Here is a 13,901-nt window from a genome sequence, read left to right as displayed (position 1 = left end):
GTTGCTCAACTAGTTCTAGGAGAACTAACTAATTCTAGTTAGTTTCCCTGGTAGGATTTTTTTCCCTCTGTAGTCAAGTGCTTCTGTAACCTTGGGGAGGCACTTTGTAAATTTTGTAAGTTTCATCTTTCCCAGATGTAAGTTTACTTCTTGAGTCTTATGAGCTTCCATTTTGAATTTCCTGAATCCTTAAGGAGCCTTTTTCCAGGAGGGACTGTTTGAACCTGGAGGAAATTGCTATTTATAATGTGATACTGGGGACTGAACCCTCGCTGCTTCCTGAGAGCACACATGAGCTATACCCTCAGCCTGAAGCTATTTTAAGTTTCAATTTGGAGCTTAATAAATATTGACAGGTTCAACTTTTGAAAGCTCCTTAGGGCCTTTTGTAACTTGGAGGAGTATTGAGAAACTTCGAGGTTACTGAGTTCTGAGAATGAACTGTGTAGCTCTATTCCCAGCATTGACACACTTCAGGCTCTTGCAGAGGAAGAGCTGCCCATTGGGGCTTGTATCTGTGCCAGCCTCAGGGTTTTTTGTTTTTGTTTTCCCTGAGATTTTGCTTTTTATCTTTTGGACAATCAGAGAGATGACATAACTCTTACTATAGACCATTTTAGGCTCACGGTCTCTTCATTTTCAGTCATTAATGAATTTGTGTCTCTCCACATGCACACTTGTGTATGTCCATATGAAGACTCATCTGTCAATTCTAAGAATTTAGTTAAAGGTTAGCATTTTGGAATGTTTTTATAACAGTGTGTCAGTATGCATTTTAAGTTGAATAGTGTCCTCCATAAATCCTTTACTATGCAAACTGCAGATTGTGACGTATATTTAGATAGGCTCTTTCTTTTTATCTTTTTAAAAACATTTTTAAAAGATTTATATATTTATTTTATGTATGTGGGTACACTGTCGCTGTCTTCAGACACACCAGAAGAGGGCTTCAGATCCCATTACAGATGGTTGTGAGCCACCATGTGGTTGCTGGGAATTGAACTCAGGACCTCTGGCAGAGCATCCAGTGCTCTTAACTGCTGAGCCATGTCTCCAGCCCAAATAGGTTCTTTCTTAGTTACTTTTCCATTGCTGAGACAAAACACTATGGTCAAGACAACTTAAAAAAGAAAGTGTTTGATTGGTTCAAGTTTAGAGGGTTAGAGTCCATGATGATGGTGCAAAGAGACAGTGGAGGAACAGCTGAGAGCTCACATCTGGGGGGGGAAGGGAGGGAAGAGAAGGAGGGGAAGTGGAGGGGACGGGAGGGGAAGGAGAGGAGAGAGAAGAGAGAACACACACTGGGAATGGTTCATTTCTTTTGAAACCCCAAAGCTGTCCCCAGTGTTACACATCCTCCAAGAAGCCCAGATCTCTTGATCCTTCTTGAACAGTTCCACCAACTGCAGCCCAAGTATTTTAAACAAAAGAGCCCATTTTTATTAGAAGGCCCACAGGTATTTTGCAGATATGTCCAAGGCCAAGATTTGCCAGGAATGGAGGGACAGGCAAAGAGAGGGTCACGTCCTCAGTGGAAGCTTAGCCCTACAGACATCTTTACTCTTTAGACCTTGCTTAGCCTTCAGATTTGTGTGGGAAGTGGTTTCTGTTTAAGGCAGCCCAGTTTTTTGGTACTTTTATTTTATTTAACTTTTATTTATTTGTTTCTTTGTTGAGATGGAGTTCTCTATATAGCCCTGCCATTTTGGAACCCACTCAGTAGACCAGGCTAGCCTCAAACTCACAAAGGTCCACCTGCCACTATCTCCCTGAGTACTGAGATCAAAGGCGTGTGCCACCACTGCCATCACCCCCATGGTACTTTTTTGCAGTTGTAAGAAATTAAAGAGCAAGATGTTCAGGATTTGTAGCTTATTGGGTGGTATTTTTAGGTCATTATCTTGTATATCAGTGATTTTCAGGCACATTGTTAGGAAATAAGGCTCTTGGCTCCTTCCGTAGGTAGGGCTCACTCATCTCCATCGGAAAGTGGGAGCTTAGCTTGGGCTCTCTCTCCCATTTGTCCCTTTTTATAGGTAATAAAGTTCAGACGTCGAGACCTGACACTGGTGTGGTCCTGCTTTTAGCCTACTTTCTGTGACTTCCCACCTGTTAGTAGCCCTAAGCATTCTGTGTGTAGCTTAATGAGAAGTTAACATCTGTTTCTGACCATCGTTATCTGTGGCACCTCCACTCTGAAAGGTTCTCCCATTATCTTCCTCATCCCTGCTCATCCTTCACTAATTGTCCAGGCCTCACCAGCACCTAGTCACAGATCTTGAAGCTGAGTTATTCTTTTTCTTAAACTTATACTTTGTGTGTGTGTGTGTGTGTGTGTGTGTGTGTGTGTGTGTGTGTAAGTGTAAGTGTACAACTTGTGAGAGCCAGTCCTCTCCTATTGTGTGTTCTGGAGATTGAGCTCCAGTTGTCATACTTGATCACTACCCACTGGGCTATCTATCCAGTCCCATTCTGTACTTTAGAAACACTCTACTTCAGTTTCCATGCCCCCTGTAAATACTCCTGTTCTCCACGCTGCTGCTGTCTTCTCCATTAGGTTCTAAATTCTACAAAAGGATGAAATTAAAAATGTCTTGTGTTCCAGTGACCAGAGTAGTAACAATTTTTTCAGAGCGTAATATTGACTATTCTATTATTTTTTTCCTTTTTACAGGTATTTTACTGACTTCATTTGCAAACAGGATAACATTAAGTACCTTATTTGGCAGTTGGTTTAATATGTCATTTTGGTTTATCTCATGTCCTTTTGCTTATGTTCAGCCATCTTAAATGAGTTTACTAAAACACGCTATGTTGGGTAATTTATGTTTCAAAAATATTCTTTTTCCTTCCTTGCAATGCGCATTTCATCTTCTGTTTCATATCTACTAAGGGTTTATTTGTCACTTATAATCTGGTTCAGATGTTGGTTCTTTTCAACAGTCTTTCTGACTGATAAGCTCTTTGGGAGAAGGCTGCTGACTCTTGTGCACTGCTTCTCTGCTTTTTATTTGATATTTTTTTGAATATGGTAAATTTGGAATGCTTAAGTTCTAATCATTTTACTGCTTATTGTAATTATTAAAATAAAGTAATTTAATTTTCCCAAATGCCAGTTTTATTATCTTTAAAATATGGCAACTCTATTCCAAGGAATTCTAGACCTCTCCTTTCTGCCCTGTTCATCATTTGTAAATCTGTTCTCAGGTGGATGCTCTTCGATTGCGTTTGGAAGAAAAGGAGACTATGCTGAATAAAAAAACCAAACAAATTCAAGATATGGCTGAGGAGAAGGGCACACAAGCTGGAGAGATACAAGACCTCAAGGACATGCTGGACGTGAAGGAGCGGAAGGTCAATGTTCTCCAGAAGAAGGTAAGGCAGGTGTTCTGATATGAGCAGGGTGGTCCACTTGTGACATAACCTTATTCTGAGCACTCTGCCGTTCTCCTGTTTAGGTTTTGCAGAGTACTTGGAACTATTGTTGCAGGAGGTAGATTGCTAAAACTGCTCTGCGTGTTCAGTCTTTGATGAGCTCAGCAGTATTTCTTTCAGTAGGATTTCTCATCCTGTTTCTCAAGTCTCTTAGAAATTGACAGACTGTTTGGCCAGCTAACCTACCTCTACTATCTTTAATTGGAATGGAAAAGCATTAATCTTGCACGCGTATCACTGATTTCATTACGTAGGTGACAATTTTGAAGAGTAGAGCCTGCTGCTGTCATAAGCACACAGTGTGCAGGTGCAGACCTGCATGCTGAGCTGCTTCTCTGTCGCCCCACTGCAGTGCTCATTGTGAGGAACTAACACTCAGCAGGAGAAGAATGGCAGGCCTGCCTCTTTGACCAGAAGAATTATTAGGAATAGGTTTCTTTTGGAATAAAAATAAACTACTGACATTTTTCCAGTTTTTGACTTACATATATATCCAAATATATATACTTTTGCCTGTATAAAGGCTATGCAGATATCAGGAAGATACCAAAATAATGTAAATAGGATGAGAATATATATTTGCTTTTCCATGTGTGGGTTGTCTCCAAGGTACAGAGAAGTGAGTAGTGTGGATATGAAGATAGAAAATTTACTAGATTTTTAAAACAATTAGATTAGTGTGCACTAACAAAATTATCAATATTTAGAGTGTTGCAAGTATTACAATTACAAAAAGTAAATGAGAAGAAATGAATGTAAAGTGAAAACACGAGACACAATCCTCTGCAAATAAAAAGGCTGAATTATCTTCAAGTTCAGAAAAAAAGGTTCTTTGTACTATATGTACTATAGAGAAGGTAACATGTCTATAGCTGTTACCTCAAGGTTCATTTCAACCTAAAGTTCATTTCTGTTGAAATGATAGATTTACAATGGTTGACATTTTCTTAGTTTATTGTTAACTTGCTAACAGTATCCAAGAAAGAAGTAGCCATGAGCAGGGATGGTAGACATTTGAGTTCTCTGGGAAGGTATACTGGGATTGGTATTCTGACACAGTGATTGATGGCTATGGTAGTAGACAGACAGTTAGCCCCTGGACTGAACTGTCCTGGTTCTCCTGGGCTGCATTGCATACTCCAAGTCTTCCAGATTTTGTGGAATATTGATATGTGAATATCTTACTATAACCCTGTGCTCAGAGAATACAGCAGGCAATAACAGATGGCCAGGGTTCAGGTGTGATTGGTATTGGGCTCCTGCTTACTAGAGTTTTCCCTTAAAGAAGTTTTATGATAGAGTATCTTTAAAACAAATCAGTGACCTTGAAAAAAGGTGAATATTTGGATCTGAGCTACCTTGTTAAATTTGTACAGCTTGCTTGATGCATGCCATTGTCTTCTGGAGATTGTTTGCACACATGTACTAGGGATCCCTTCTGCTTACTTTGATTGCTTGCTTATTTTGCCTTGGGTAGATGAACTGAAATTTCTATTTTAAACAAAAAAAGTACCTTATCAACATTTCCTACACTCTCTAATCAAATAAGTCTCAAAATTTGTGATTGTTTGAATTCATTTGCTGTCTCTCATCTTTTCTTTGGTATTACAGAAAACTCCTTAATTGACAGATAAATTTATTAATGTCTCAAGAATAAGCCTGTGATGGGAATAGGTTAAATAAAGGGCAGTTTTAGATGCCTTGTAGAAATCCTTTGAGGTTTCTATGAAATTAGTAATTTGTGTGTTAATAGTAATAGTGCCATGGCACTACTTTGAAGCTTGGAGGACAGTTCCAGGGATTGAGTTCATTCTTGCCACCTTGTGGCATTTGTAGGTCAAATTTAGGTTGCCAGCCAGGCCTTTGCACAAACACCTCCTTGGTGAACATCTCTCGCTTCCCACTTTATGTTATTGAGTGCGTGTGATGGCAGACTCTTACCTAAGATGTCTTGGATAACATAGCACTTCTTTTTCTTTTACTATTATCAATAAAACTATGAGTATCCTGGGTATTTGAAAATGTGACAAAAGTAAAGAAAAAAGATATAAAAATAAGTTTTAAGATTTGATTTTCTTTTTAATTGTGTGTATTGTCTGTGTGTTGAAATCTGAATGTGTAAATGCAGGTGCTAGTGGAGTCTAGAAGACAGTGTAGGGTCCCCTGGAGCTCATATGTTGTGGTTGTGAGCTGTCTTCCATGGACGTTGGTAACTGATCTCAGGTCCTCTGCAAGGGCAGAAAGGGCTCTCAACCTCAGAGCCACTTCCAGCTCCTAAGCTTTGATTTTAAATTGGGAAAATATTGGTCATATCTCTAGTAAATGTTCTTTTTTAATACAGCAGTAAATAACAAACCCATTTCTGCATCTTAGCTTTTGAGAACATGAGCTGTGATAATGCCTTTCCCCTGGTGGACTGTGTTTACTTTAGCCAGTCTCCTTTGGCTTTGGCTCTTTCACTGACTTTGTTAGTGTTATAAATAATAAAATGAAGGGTTCCTTTTGGAGATTAAGCTAGTTGTTGATTTAATTATTTAAAAAAATCCTGCATTTTTTTCTGTGTAGCTATTAAGGGAAACTGAAAGCACCTGCTTCATACACATGATAGGCACTGAGCAGTCTCACCGCTGCTGCTGCCTTAAAGGCTTCATCTTCTAGCAATTTTAGTATGATAAGCTATATAAAGTTTTAAAAAGATATTTCTATTATTTTGTATGTATAAATGTTTGACTGCCTCTACGTTTGCACACCACATGCATACATGGTAACTAACTGTGGAGGCCAGAAGAGGGCATTGGATTCCCTGGAACTGCAGTTCACAGACAGCTTTGAGTTGCCATGTGGGTGCTGGGAATTGAATCTGGAAAGTATTTGCAAAAAATGAAGGTCAAGGCCTTTCTGATTGATTGGCTTCATTTTAATAAATTTAATTCTGCTTGAAATAGCTTGTGAAGGTATTGTCAAAGCAATTGCTCAAGTGGTCCCGGTGATTGCAGGAAGTGCTTTGGTATTTCTTTGGTAGAGGAAGTCTTTCCTTGTTGGGGATTAGGGCTTCCAAGGCAGAGTGCTCAGTTTCACTTGACTAGACTTATGTGGGTTTATATCCACTCACAAGTCACTCAGTGAAACATGATAGCTCCTGACAACTGTGCAATGCTGATAAAAACCAAAATAAAGGATGTAAGTAAATCCAAGGGCAGTGTAATGATTGGTGCGTAGAGTCGGCGAGTTCCTCATAGAGCATTGCATTTAGTTTTAGTTTTCCTCTGATATTAGTTTTTTTTCATTATAAAATAAAAACCAGGTAGAGAGAAGACATCCTTGCATAATATAATATTTTATTTCTAAATCAATAAATGTGATGATTAGAATGGCGTTTTAAGGAATATATTTTCTTAGAGTAACTAATTTAAAAATATTTGTATTTTAATTCACTTGTATTAGACTTTCTCTTTAGAATAAATGCTTGTTCAATAGATTATTACAAAATTTTTCTCAAGCCTAAATTGGATGCATGCTTAAATAGGTACTTACTGAGTTTTGTTTGTAACAGGTAGAGTATACATAAAAAGTCCATGGGGACCAAGGAGGCTTGCCACTAAACCTGACAACTGGAGTTGGATCTCTGGAACCCATATGGTAGAAGGAAAAAACTTAATCTAGCAAGCTGTCTTCTGTCCTCCATAGTTAGACCATGGCATGAGTGTACCCAGATACCTACATAATAAATAAATTAAGTGTAAAAAAAATCAACACAGGATTATAAAGTGGTCCACCTTCTACAGCAGTTTGTCTGGATCGGTCTGTAGTGTGGATATGTTAGACAGATGGATGATTCATGTTCCAGACAGGGCTGCATGAGAGTTACTCATACTACTTGGAACAGTATGCAACTGAAAGTTTCTAACCAACTCTTCCTAGAGTGTGTATTTGGAGTTCAGACTGGCTTTGAACTCATGATCCTCCTGCCTCAGCTTTCTGAAATCCCAGCTATATACTGCCACCATACCTGGCTGAATAGTTGCTTTTCTTCTAGAATATTTTATCTAATATTTTTCCTAATATTTCATTTAATTCCAGGTAACTAGAAATAAAGAGTAGAAAGCAAAACCATGAAAAAGTGGTAGGCTATCATCTTTGTCACTTCTTTAGTCTTCATATTTATTAATAAAAACTACCATCTTTGTATCTCTAAAGCTGCAGAAGAGATTATTCTAATGGTACCACACCACAAAAACCCCCAGTGTACTGATAATGTCTGCCCACCTTTATACCTGCTCCCTAGCCCCCCTTGACCCCTTCCTGGTCCATAATAGCACGTTTTTCTGGCTTCAGGTCCTTAGCACACACATAGGACTTTCAGTTTATTTCCCTTGACTTCCACATCCTTTCATTTTCCTAGAAGTCACAGGATCTTGCTCGTCATGGGTGAGTGATAATGTTGTTTACATACCACGTTTCACCTATTGCCTGGCACTTAGGCTGATTTCCACACTTGGCTATTGTGAATTTTACAGCAAACTTGGAAGTATCTCTTTTGTGTGCTGATTCATTTTCTGATTAAATACTCAGAGATGGGAAAATGATATAGTAGTTCTGTCTTTAATGTTTGGAGGAGCTTCTATATTGTATTGTACACTGGGATTATCAACTTATGCTCTAACAGTGTATAAGGGCTTCACTCCCTCAAATTCTGTTAACTTAAAAAAAAATAAGAACCATTCTAACTGTAGTAAGTTTTTTTTACCTGATAACTAAATGATTTTTTTAACAATATTGACTATTTCTATTTCTTCTTTCATGTCTTTCAGATTTTCTCATCCTTGAGAGGTTTTCTTTAACTCTTGAGTTTTTGAGATAGCTGAAGTCTTATCTAGGAAATCTGCCTGTGTCAGTATTCTTAAGTGTTCCCTTGGCCTTCCTCTAGCTTCAAATTGAATTTTAGATCTTAAAGTGTCTTGTCCTTGTAGCTGGTGTCTGGCTGGTCTGTGAGTTTTTTCCCTTCTACTCTTCTCCATCTTTTCCCTGCCATTGCAACCCCAACATGAGATAGGAGAAAAAACAGGAAAGAAAGTGACATTATCCTCAGACAACTTCCTGCTTTTAGGGATCTCGAGTCCTTGGGGCAAGTTTGATCTTCCGCTGACTGGATATCTAATGTCCTGTTGTTGTTTCTTCTTTGTGCATGACTGTTTAACAAACAGTGACCAACAGCAACAACCCAACAGCTGACCTCTCGGGTCCTAGCATTATAGACCCTCTGAACAATCCCCAGATTTCCAAAGGTCACACAGTTGCAGAAATTATTTGCAGCTGACAAGATCATGCTCCTGCTAGAGCACCAGGCAAATCATGGTCAGCTGCTGTGGACAATCTGAGGCAGCCCCATATCCTCCAACTAGGATTAAAATGAAAACATATTCTTACATTTCTGTTTGTTTGTGGTTTTTTGTTTGTTTTTTAAAAGAAACCAAAATTCTCAACATCTTTTTTGGTTTGTTTTGTAAACTAAGATAAGGGTCTAGTGTTAGTCTCCTATATGAGGATATCCACTTTTTTTAACACCTTTCATTGAGATTGAGACTCAGTTAAAAAAAATACTTTGATGAGTCCTACTTGTGTTTATCTGGTTCATGTCTGCCCTGCACCCCCAAAATGCCAGTACCATGTTCCTTTTGTTACAGTGGCCTCAATATTGCCTCCAGTATTGCATTTTGCTTAGATTTTCTTGGCTACTTAAAGATTATTTTTGTTTGCTCTTATATAAAGTTTGGTACTTTTTTCTAGTTCTACAAATTTATTCATGCTATGTCACTAACTATTATTATATTGGGCCTAAATCTTTTTTGTCTAGTAGGTTGTTTTGTTTATTTGTTTTAAATAAAATTTGGTGCTCTTTCAACACTTGGTGCATATAAAATTATTATATCTCATTCCAGTTTTCTTATAGCTTTGAAAATGAGCACTTTGTTCATTTATTTTTGCTCATTTTTTGTCTTATAAATGTGATGATTTACTGTGTTGATAATATTTCTTTATTATTTCTCATTGACCTATCTATTTTTCTAGTAAGAATTCATGCTTAGTTTTGTTTTGTTTTGTTTTCCCAGCCTTGGCTGTCCTGGAACTAGCTCTGGAGACCAGGCTGACCTTGGACTCAGAGATCCGTGCCATCACTGCCTGTGTTCCCAATGATGGTGTTTACTAACTTCTCTTCTGAGTGTAGGATTCCCTTAAGCCTCATCCAAGTGCAATAATCTTGGTTGGTAGTTATTTTCTTTGAGGACTGAAATATATCATTCCATGTCCTCCTAGTATGTAGAGTACTTTCTATAAAGACTTTCATTGATTTAATGTATTTGCTTAAATCTTACTTGGTGTATCTGTCGTTTAGAGTAATACTCCTTAGTTTTATGCCTTTAATAATTCAACTATAATGATTTATAGTCAATAATTTGTAATAATTTAACTAATAAAAGAGAAGTACAAGTACGAAATCATGAAGAGCAAATGTAAATACCAGATATCTTGCTCATTGATATACCTGAGGGAGAAGAGCTAGAAGCATAGAAATCTTCCTTAATGAAAATAATGGAAAAAAAACCCCAAATCTTGGAGAAAATGGGACAAGTAAGTCCAGAAAGCATTTAGACCTCAAGCACACTGATCATAAATATACTTTGCCACATTTTATATCTGCTTTATTTCCATCTGTGTTAGCCATCCATCCAATCCATCCAGCCAGCCCAGCAGCATCTTGGTCAAAGAAGTCTTGCTTCTCTTGTCTCTTTCTCCCAAAGTGCTGAGATTATAGGTGTGCACTACCATTCTTGGTTTGTCTTAATCTTTAGTTCGTATAATCTCTTACCTAAGCAAATAGAATCCCAGAATTATTTACCAAGTCTGTATGGAAGTTGCTTTAAATTTCATTTCCACAGCCATGAAAATTATTTAAAGTTGACAGCCTATTTCTAGGATTGAAACCTCTATGCATTCCAATCTCTCTGAAATTCAAAGTCTATTCCTCAGTAGGCCAGTAAGTCTATCTTTTTGCATAGTTTTCAACTTCATAATGGGGACACTCCTTCTCTCTCTCATGTCATGTAGTAAAAGTAGGCCTCTTCATTTTTCTTAGTATTCCTAGTACCTGGCATATTATAGTGAAATTAGTAGTTGTCTACTGACATAGGACTCTGAATGTGTCTAGTCTTGTCTGACTTTGTAAGCCAAGGGCCGGGTCTAGTTAGTGCTAGGAGAGGAAAAATAATTCTTTTGAGTAAATGAATGCATTTAAGTATGTGAGGAGAAATGAACACAGCAAGAAGTTTCATTGAAAATACTTGTTGTTTAGATAAAGGGTGTTTTAAAAATCCAAACACTTAACAGAAGGAGTTTTTCCTTTCTACAAGTGACTTGGTTTTCTGTGATTGCTGTGTTCGTTGTCCTTCAGTTTGTTGTACACAGTGGCATCTTAGAAGTAATTCCGTTTCATATGGATCCACTGCAGTCCCTCTCAGCATTTTGACTTCACATTGGAACTTTGTGCCTCAAACTTACCTAGGGATTTGCTATCTGTATATATGTTCACAGGGTGTTTGTCTTTTCTCTGTGGTGGTACAAAATTCTGGCTGCAGTAAGGGTTTAGCATATAATTTTGAAACAATTAGGTTTAAAATTATTTCTACAGAAAACACATACACACATCATAATTTTTTTTTTATGTCTTAAATAATTTTTATTGTGCCTATTTCTACCCTTTTTAATGTTTTTTTTCTTAAACGTATATGTATATTTAGATAGAAAATCTTCAGGAACAACTAAGAGATAAAGAGAAGCAGATGAGCAGCTTGAAAGAGCGAGTGAAGTCTCTGCAGGCGGACACGACTAACCGGACACAGCTCTGACAACACTGGAGGAGGCTCTTGCAGATAAAGTAAGTGACCAGCCTGACTCATCCCAGACTTGGTGTTCTGCTTTCTCGTTATCCTAAAATTGACTATAAACTTAGAGGAAATCCTTTCACAGAAGCTTCTTTGCTGCTGATGTGCGAAGTATAAAATGGAAAGACAATCTAATTACTCTTAGATGTTAGCACCAACTTCTAAGCAAGATTGGTCATGCACTTAAAGACCATAGCCACATTTCCTAAAGAGCCAGCATGTGTTCCCTACTTTTATGCTTTCTAAAGGAAATGAAAATTCATTATTTGATTAGCTAGATGTGCAGGATATTTGACATTGATCATCAGGATGTTATTCCAGACCAAGCTCTTCTCTGTTACCTTCCCACCACATGACATATTCATAGATTTTATTTATGAATATTACAACCTTGCTAATTTTCTAGTCTTGGCTTACTCCAAAAATAATTTTAATTTTCGCTTCTATCTACGTCTGAGCATCACATGTGTGCCTTGTGTCCCCAAAGGCCAGAAAGGGATCTCCTGGATTGGAGTTACCGACAGTTGTGAGTTGCCAGGTGGGAACTGGGAATTGAACCTGAGTCCTCTGGAAGAGCAGCCAGCTCTTAACCACGAGCCATCTCTCTAGCCCTTGACTTATATTACTTGTTTTACCTTTATGAGCATACTTGACTTTATAAGGAACGGTTGGATGAAAAAGTGATGAGAACATATTTTAGAGAATCTCCTTATGGTGTTTTTGTTTGTTTTTTGTTGTTCTTTTTGGAGGAGGTATTGTTTTGTGATGAGGTCTCATGTGGCCTTACACTAGCCTCAGGCTTGCTGTGTAACTCAGTGTATTAGCCAGGATTCTGTAGAGGAAACAAGTGATAGAATAAATCTATCATTCATCTGTCTGTTTGTCTGTCTGTCTGTCTATCATCCATCTATATAATAAGGTTTTATTAGAATGGCTTACAGGCTGTGGTCCAGCTAGTTTAACAATGAGGGTCTACCAATGGAAAGTTCTAGAATCCTATAGTTATCAGTCCATAATGCTGGAGGTTTGAGCTGGTCTTCAGTAAATGCCAGAATCCTGAAGAAGAAGAAATGGACTTGCTAGTGAGAGTGAGAACAAGTAGGAAAAGAGAGCCAGATGTGCCCAGCCATTTTGGGTTTTAGTTAATTCCAGATATAGTCAAGTTGGCAACTAAGACTAGCCCTTATACTCAGGGTAGTCTCTAACTCTTGATCCTCCTATCTCCAGGTCCCAAGTGTTAGGATTAAAGATTATCACATGATGCTGTACTTTCTTTGAGATATTTAACTGGATTCTTTTTAGAGGCATAGAGAAACATTTGTTAGGTGTTTTGGACTTAGAATGCTTTGATCTGCTGCTAGAATGAATGCATGTTCTCTGAGTATGTTTAGAAACATTACCCAGAAATATACTTAAATTGCTTTAGCCTTCACGCTTCCTGAGCACCTAAGCAGAAGTTTTAATTTTTCTATCACTTCTCTGTCCTCTTATGTAGGGTCAGTGTATCATAGCTCCCCCTACTTTTGATATATGAGTTACGCGTAATTCCTATTGTTTTGTAGGTAGTCTGTGTCAGTATTATTATAGTGGAGAAATATGTGTTTGTTATACACATACACATAAGTTTCTAGTTACTTAGAAATTGAATTTTAATGGGAATATTTCAAGAGAATGCGTTAGTGCTATCTAATGATATTTACAATGACTGGAAACCGACTCTTGATATTTAAAAATAAACAAAGTTGGAAATTACTGGTAGTAATAGGAAAAATTAGTTCTTTGAAAACTGAATTCTTGAAGTACTTTACCATTGTCTTTTTAATAGATGATAGAAGTGTTGAGTTTGTCAAAGAAGCAGAGTATGTTATATAATGTAAGTACAAATGGAATATTCTTATTTCTCGGTAGTACTTTCTTTTAGGAGCGGACAATTGAACGTTTACAAGGAGCAGCGGGACAGAGATGAGCGAGAGAAGCAAGAGGAGATTGATACCTACAAAAAGATCTTAAAGACTTGAAAGAAAAAGTCAGCCTTATTGCAAGGAGACCTTCAGAGAAGGAGGTTAGGATTACCAAATTAGTCGTTGCATTATGTGTATCTGTTTGCCGTCTGCACAGTGCAGACATGCAAAAAAGATTTTCTTAGTATCCTGTGGCAGGAGTTTCAGATGCTCAGGGAAGCTGTGAGGGCTACAGAAGATTGGCTCTCATTTATTTCTTACTCCTTTACTACCTTGTTCTGTATGCTAAGAGTTGGTTTCTTATGGGCTCCTGATGCTTATGCAAAGCCTAGAGTGGCTAAAGCCCAGTTACACTTGGAGAAACACTGCTGATAGTAAGAAACGGACACAAGAGGAGGAAATCTAACCAGAACCACTGTAGAAACATAACAGCCTATAACTTGGTTCACTTCATGAGTTTTGTTCTTATTTCTGAATAATCCTGTTAGTATCACTTAAGTAGCTACAAAGTTGAATGTTATGTAATAACTAATCCAATAGGTCTGTCTAATAACTGTCGGAAAAG

The 13,901-nt window shown here is 37.8% G+C and overlaps 1 protein-coding gene across 1 annotated transcript in view; it reads left to right on the top strand.

The window, feature by feature from the left end:
• Nucleotides 1–13,901, top strand: part of Erc1 (ELKS/RAB6-interacting/CAST family member 1) — a 288,788-nt gene that overhangs the window by 88,883 nt on the left and 186,004 nt on the right. Inside the window, 6 exon segments of the mRNA XM_076940435.1 lie at nucleotides 3,208–3,375; nucleotides 11,232–11,322; nucleotides 11,325–11,368; nucleotides 13,297–13,317; nucleotides 13,319–13,370; nucleotides 13,373–13,437. Coding sequence (XP_076796550.1) covers nucleotides 3,208–3,375; nucleotides 11,232–11,322; nucleotides 11,325–11,368; nucleotides 13,297–13,317; nucleotides 13,319–13,370; nucleotides 13,373–13,437 — 441 coding nt within the window.

The sequence above is a fragment of the Arvicanthis niloticus genome, chromosome 9 (genome assembly GCF_011762505.2).
Source record: "Arvicanthis niloticus isolate mArvNil1 chromosome 9, mArvNil1.pat.X, whole genome shotgun sequence".
NCBI classification, from domain to species: Eukaryota; Metazoa; Chordata; class Mammalia; order Rodentia; family Muridae; genus Arvicanthis; species Arvicanthis niloticus.
This window is presented reverse-complemented; position numbering and strand designations above follow the sequence as displayed.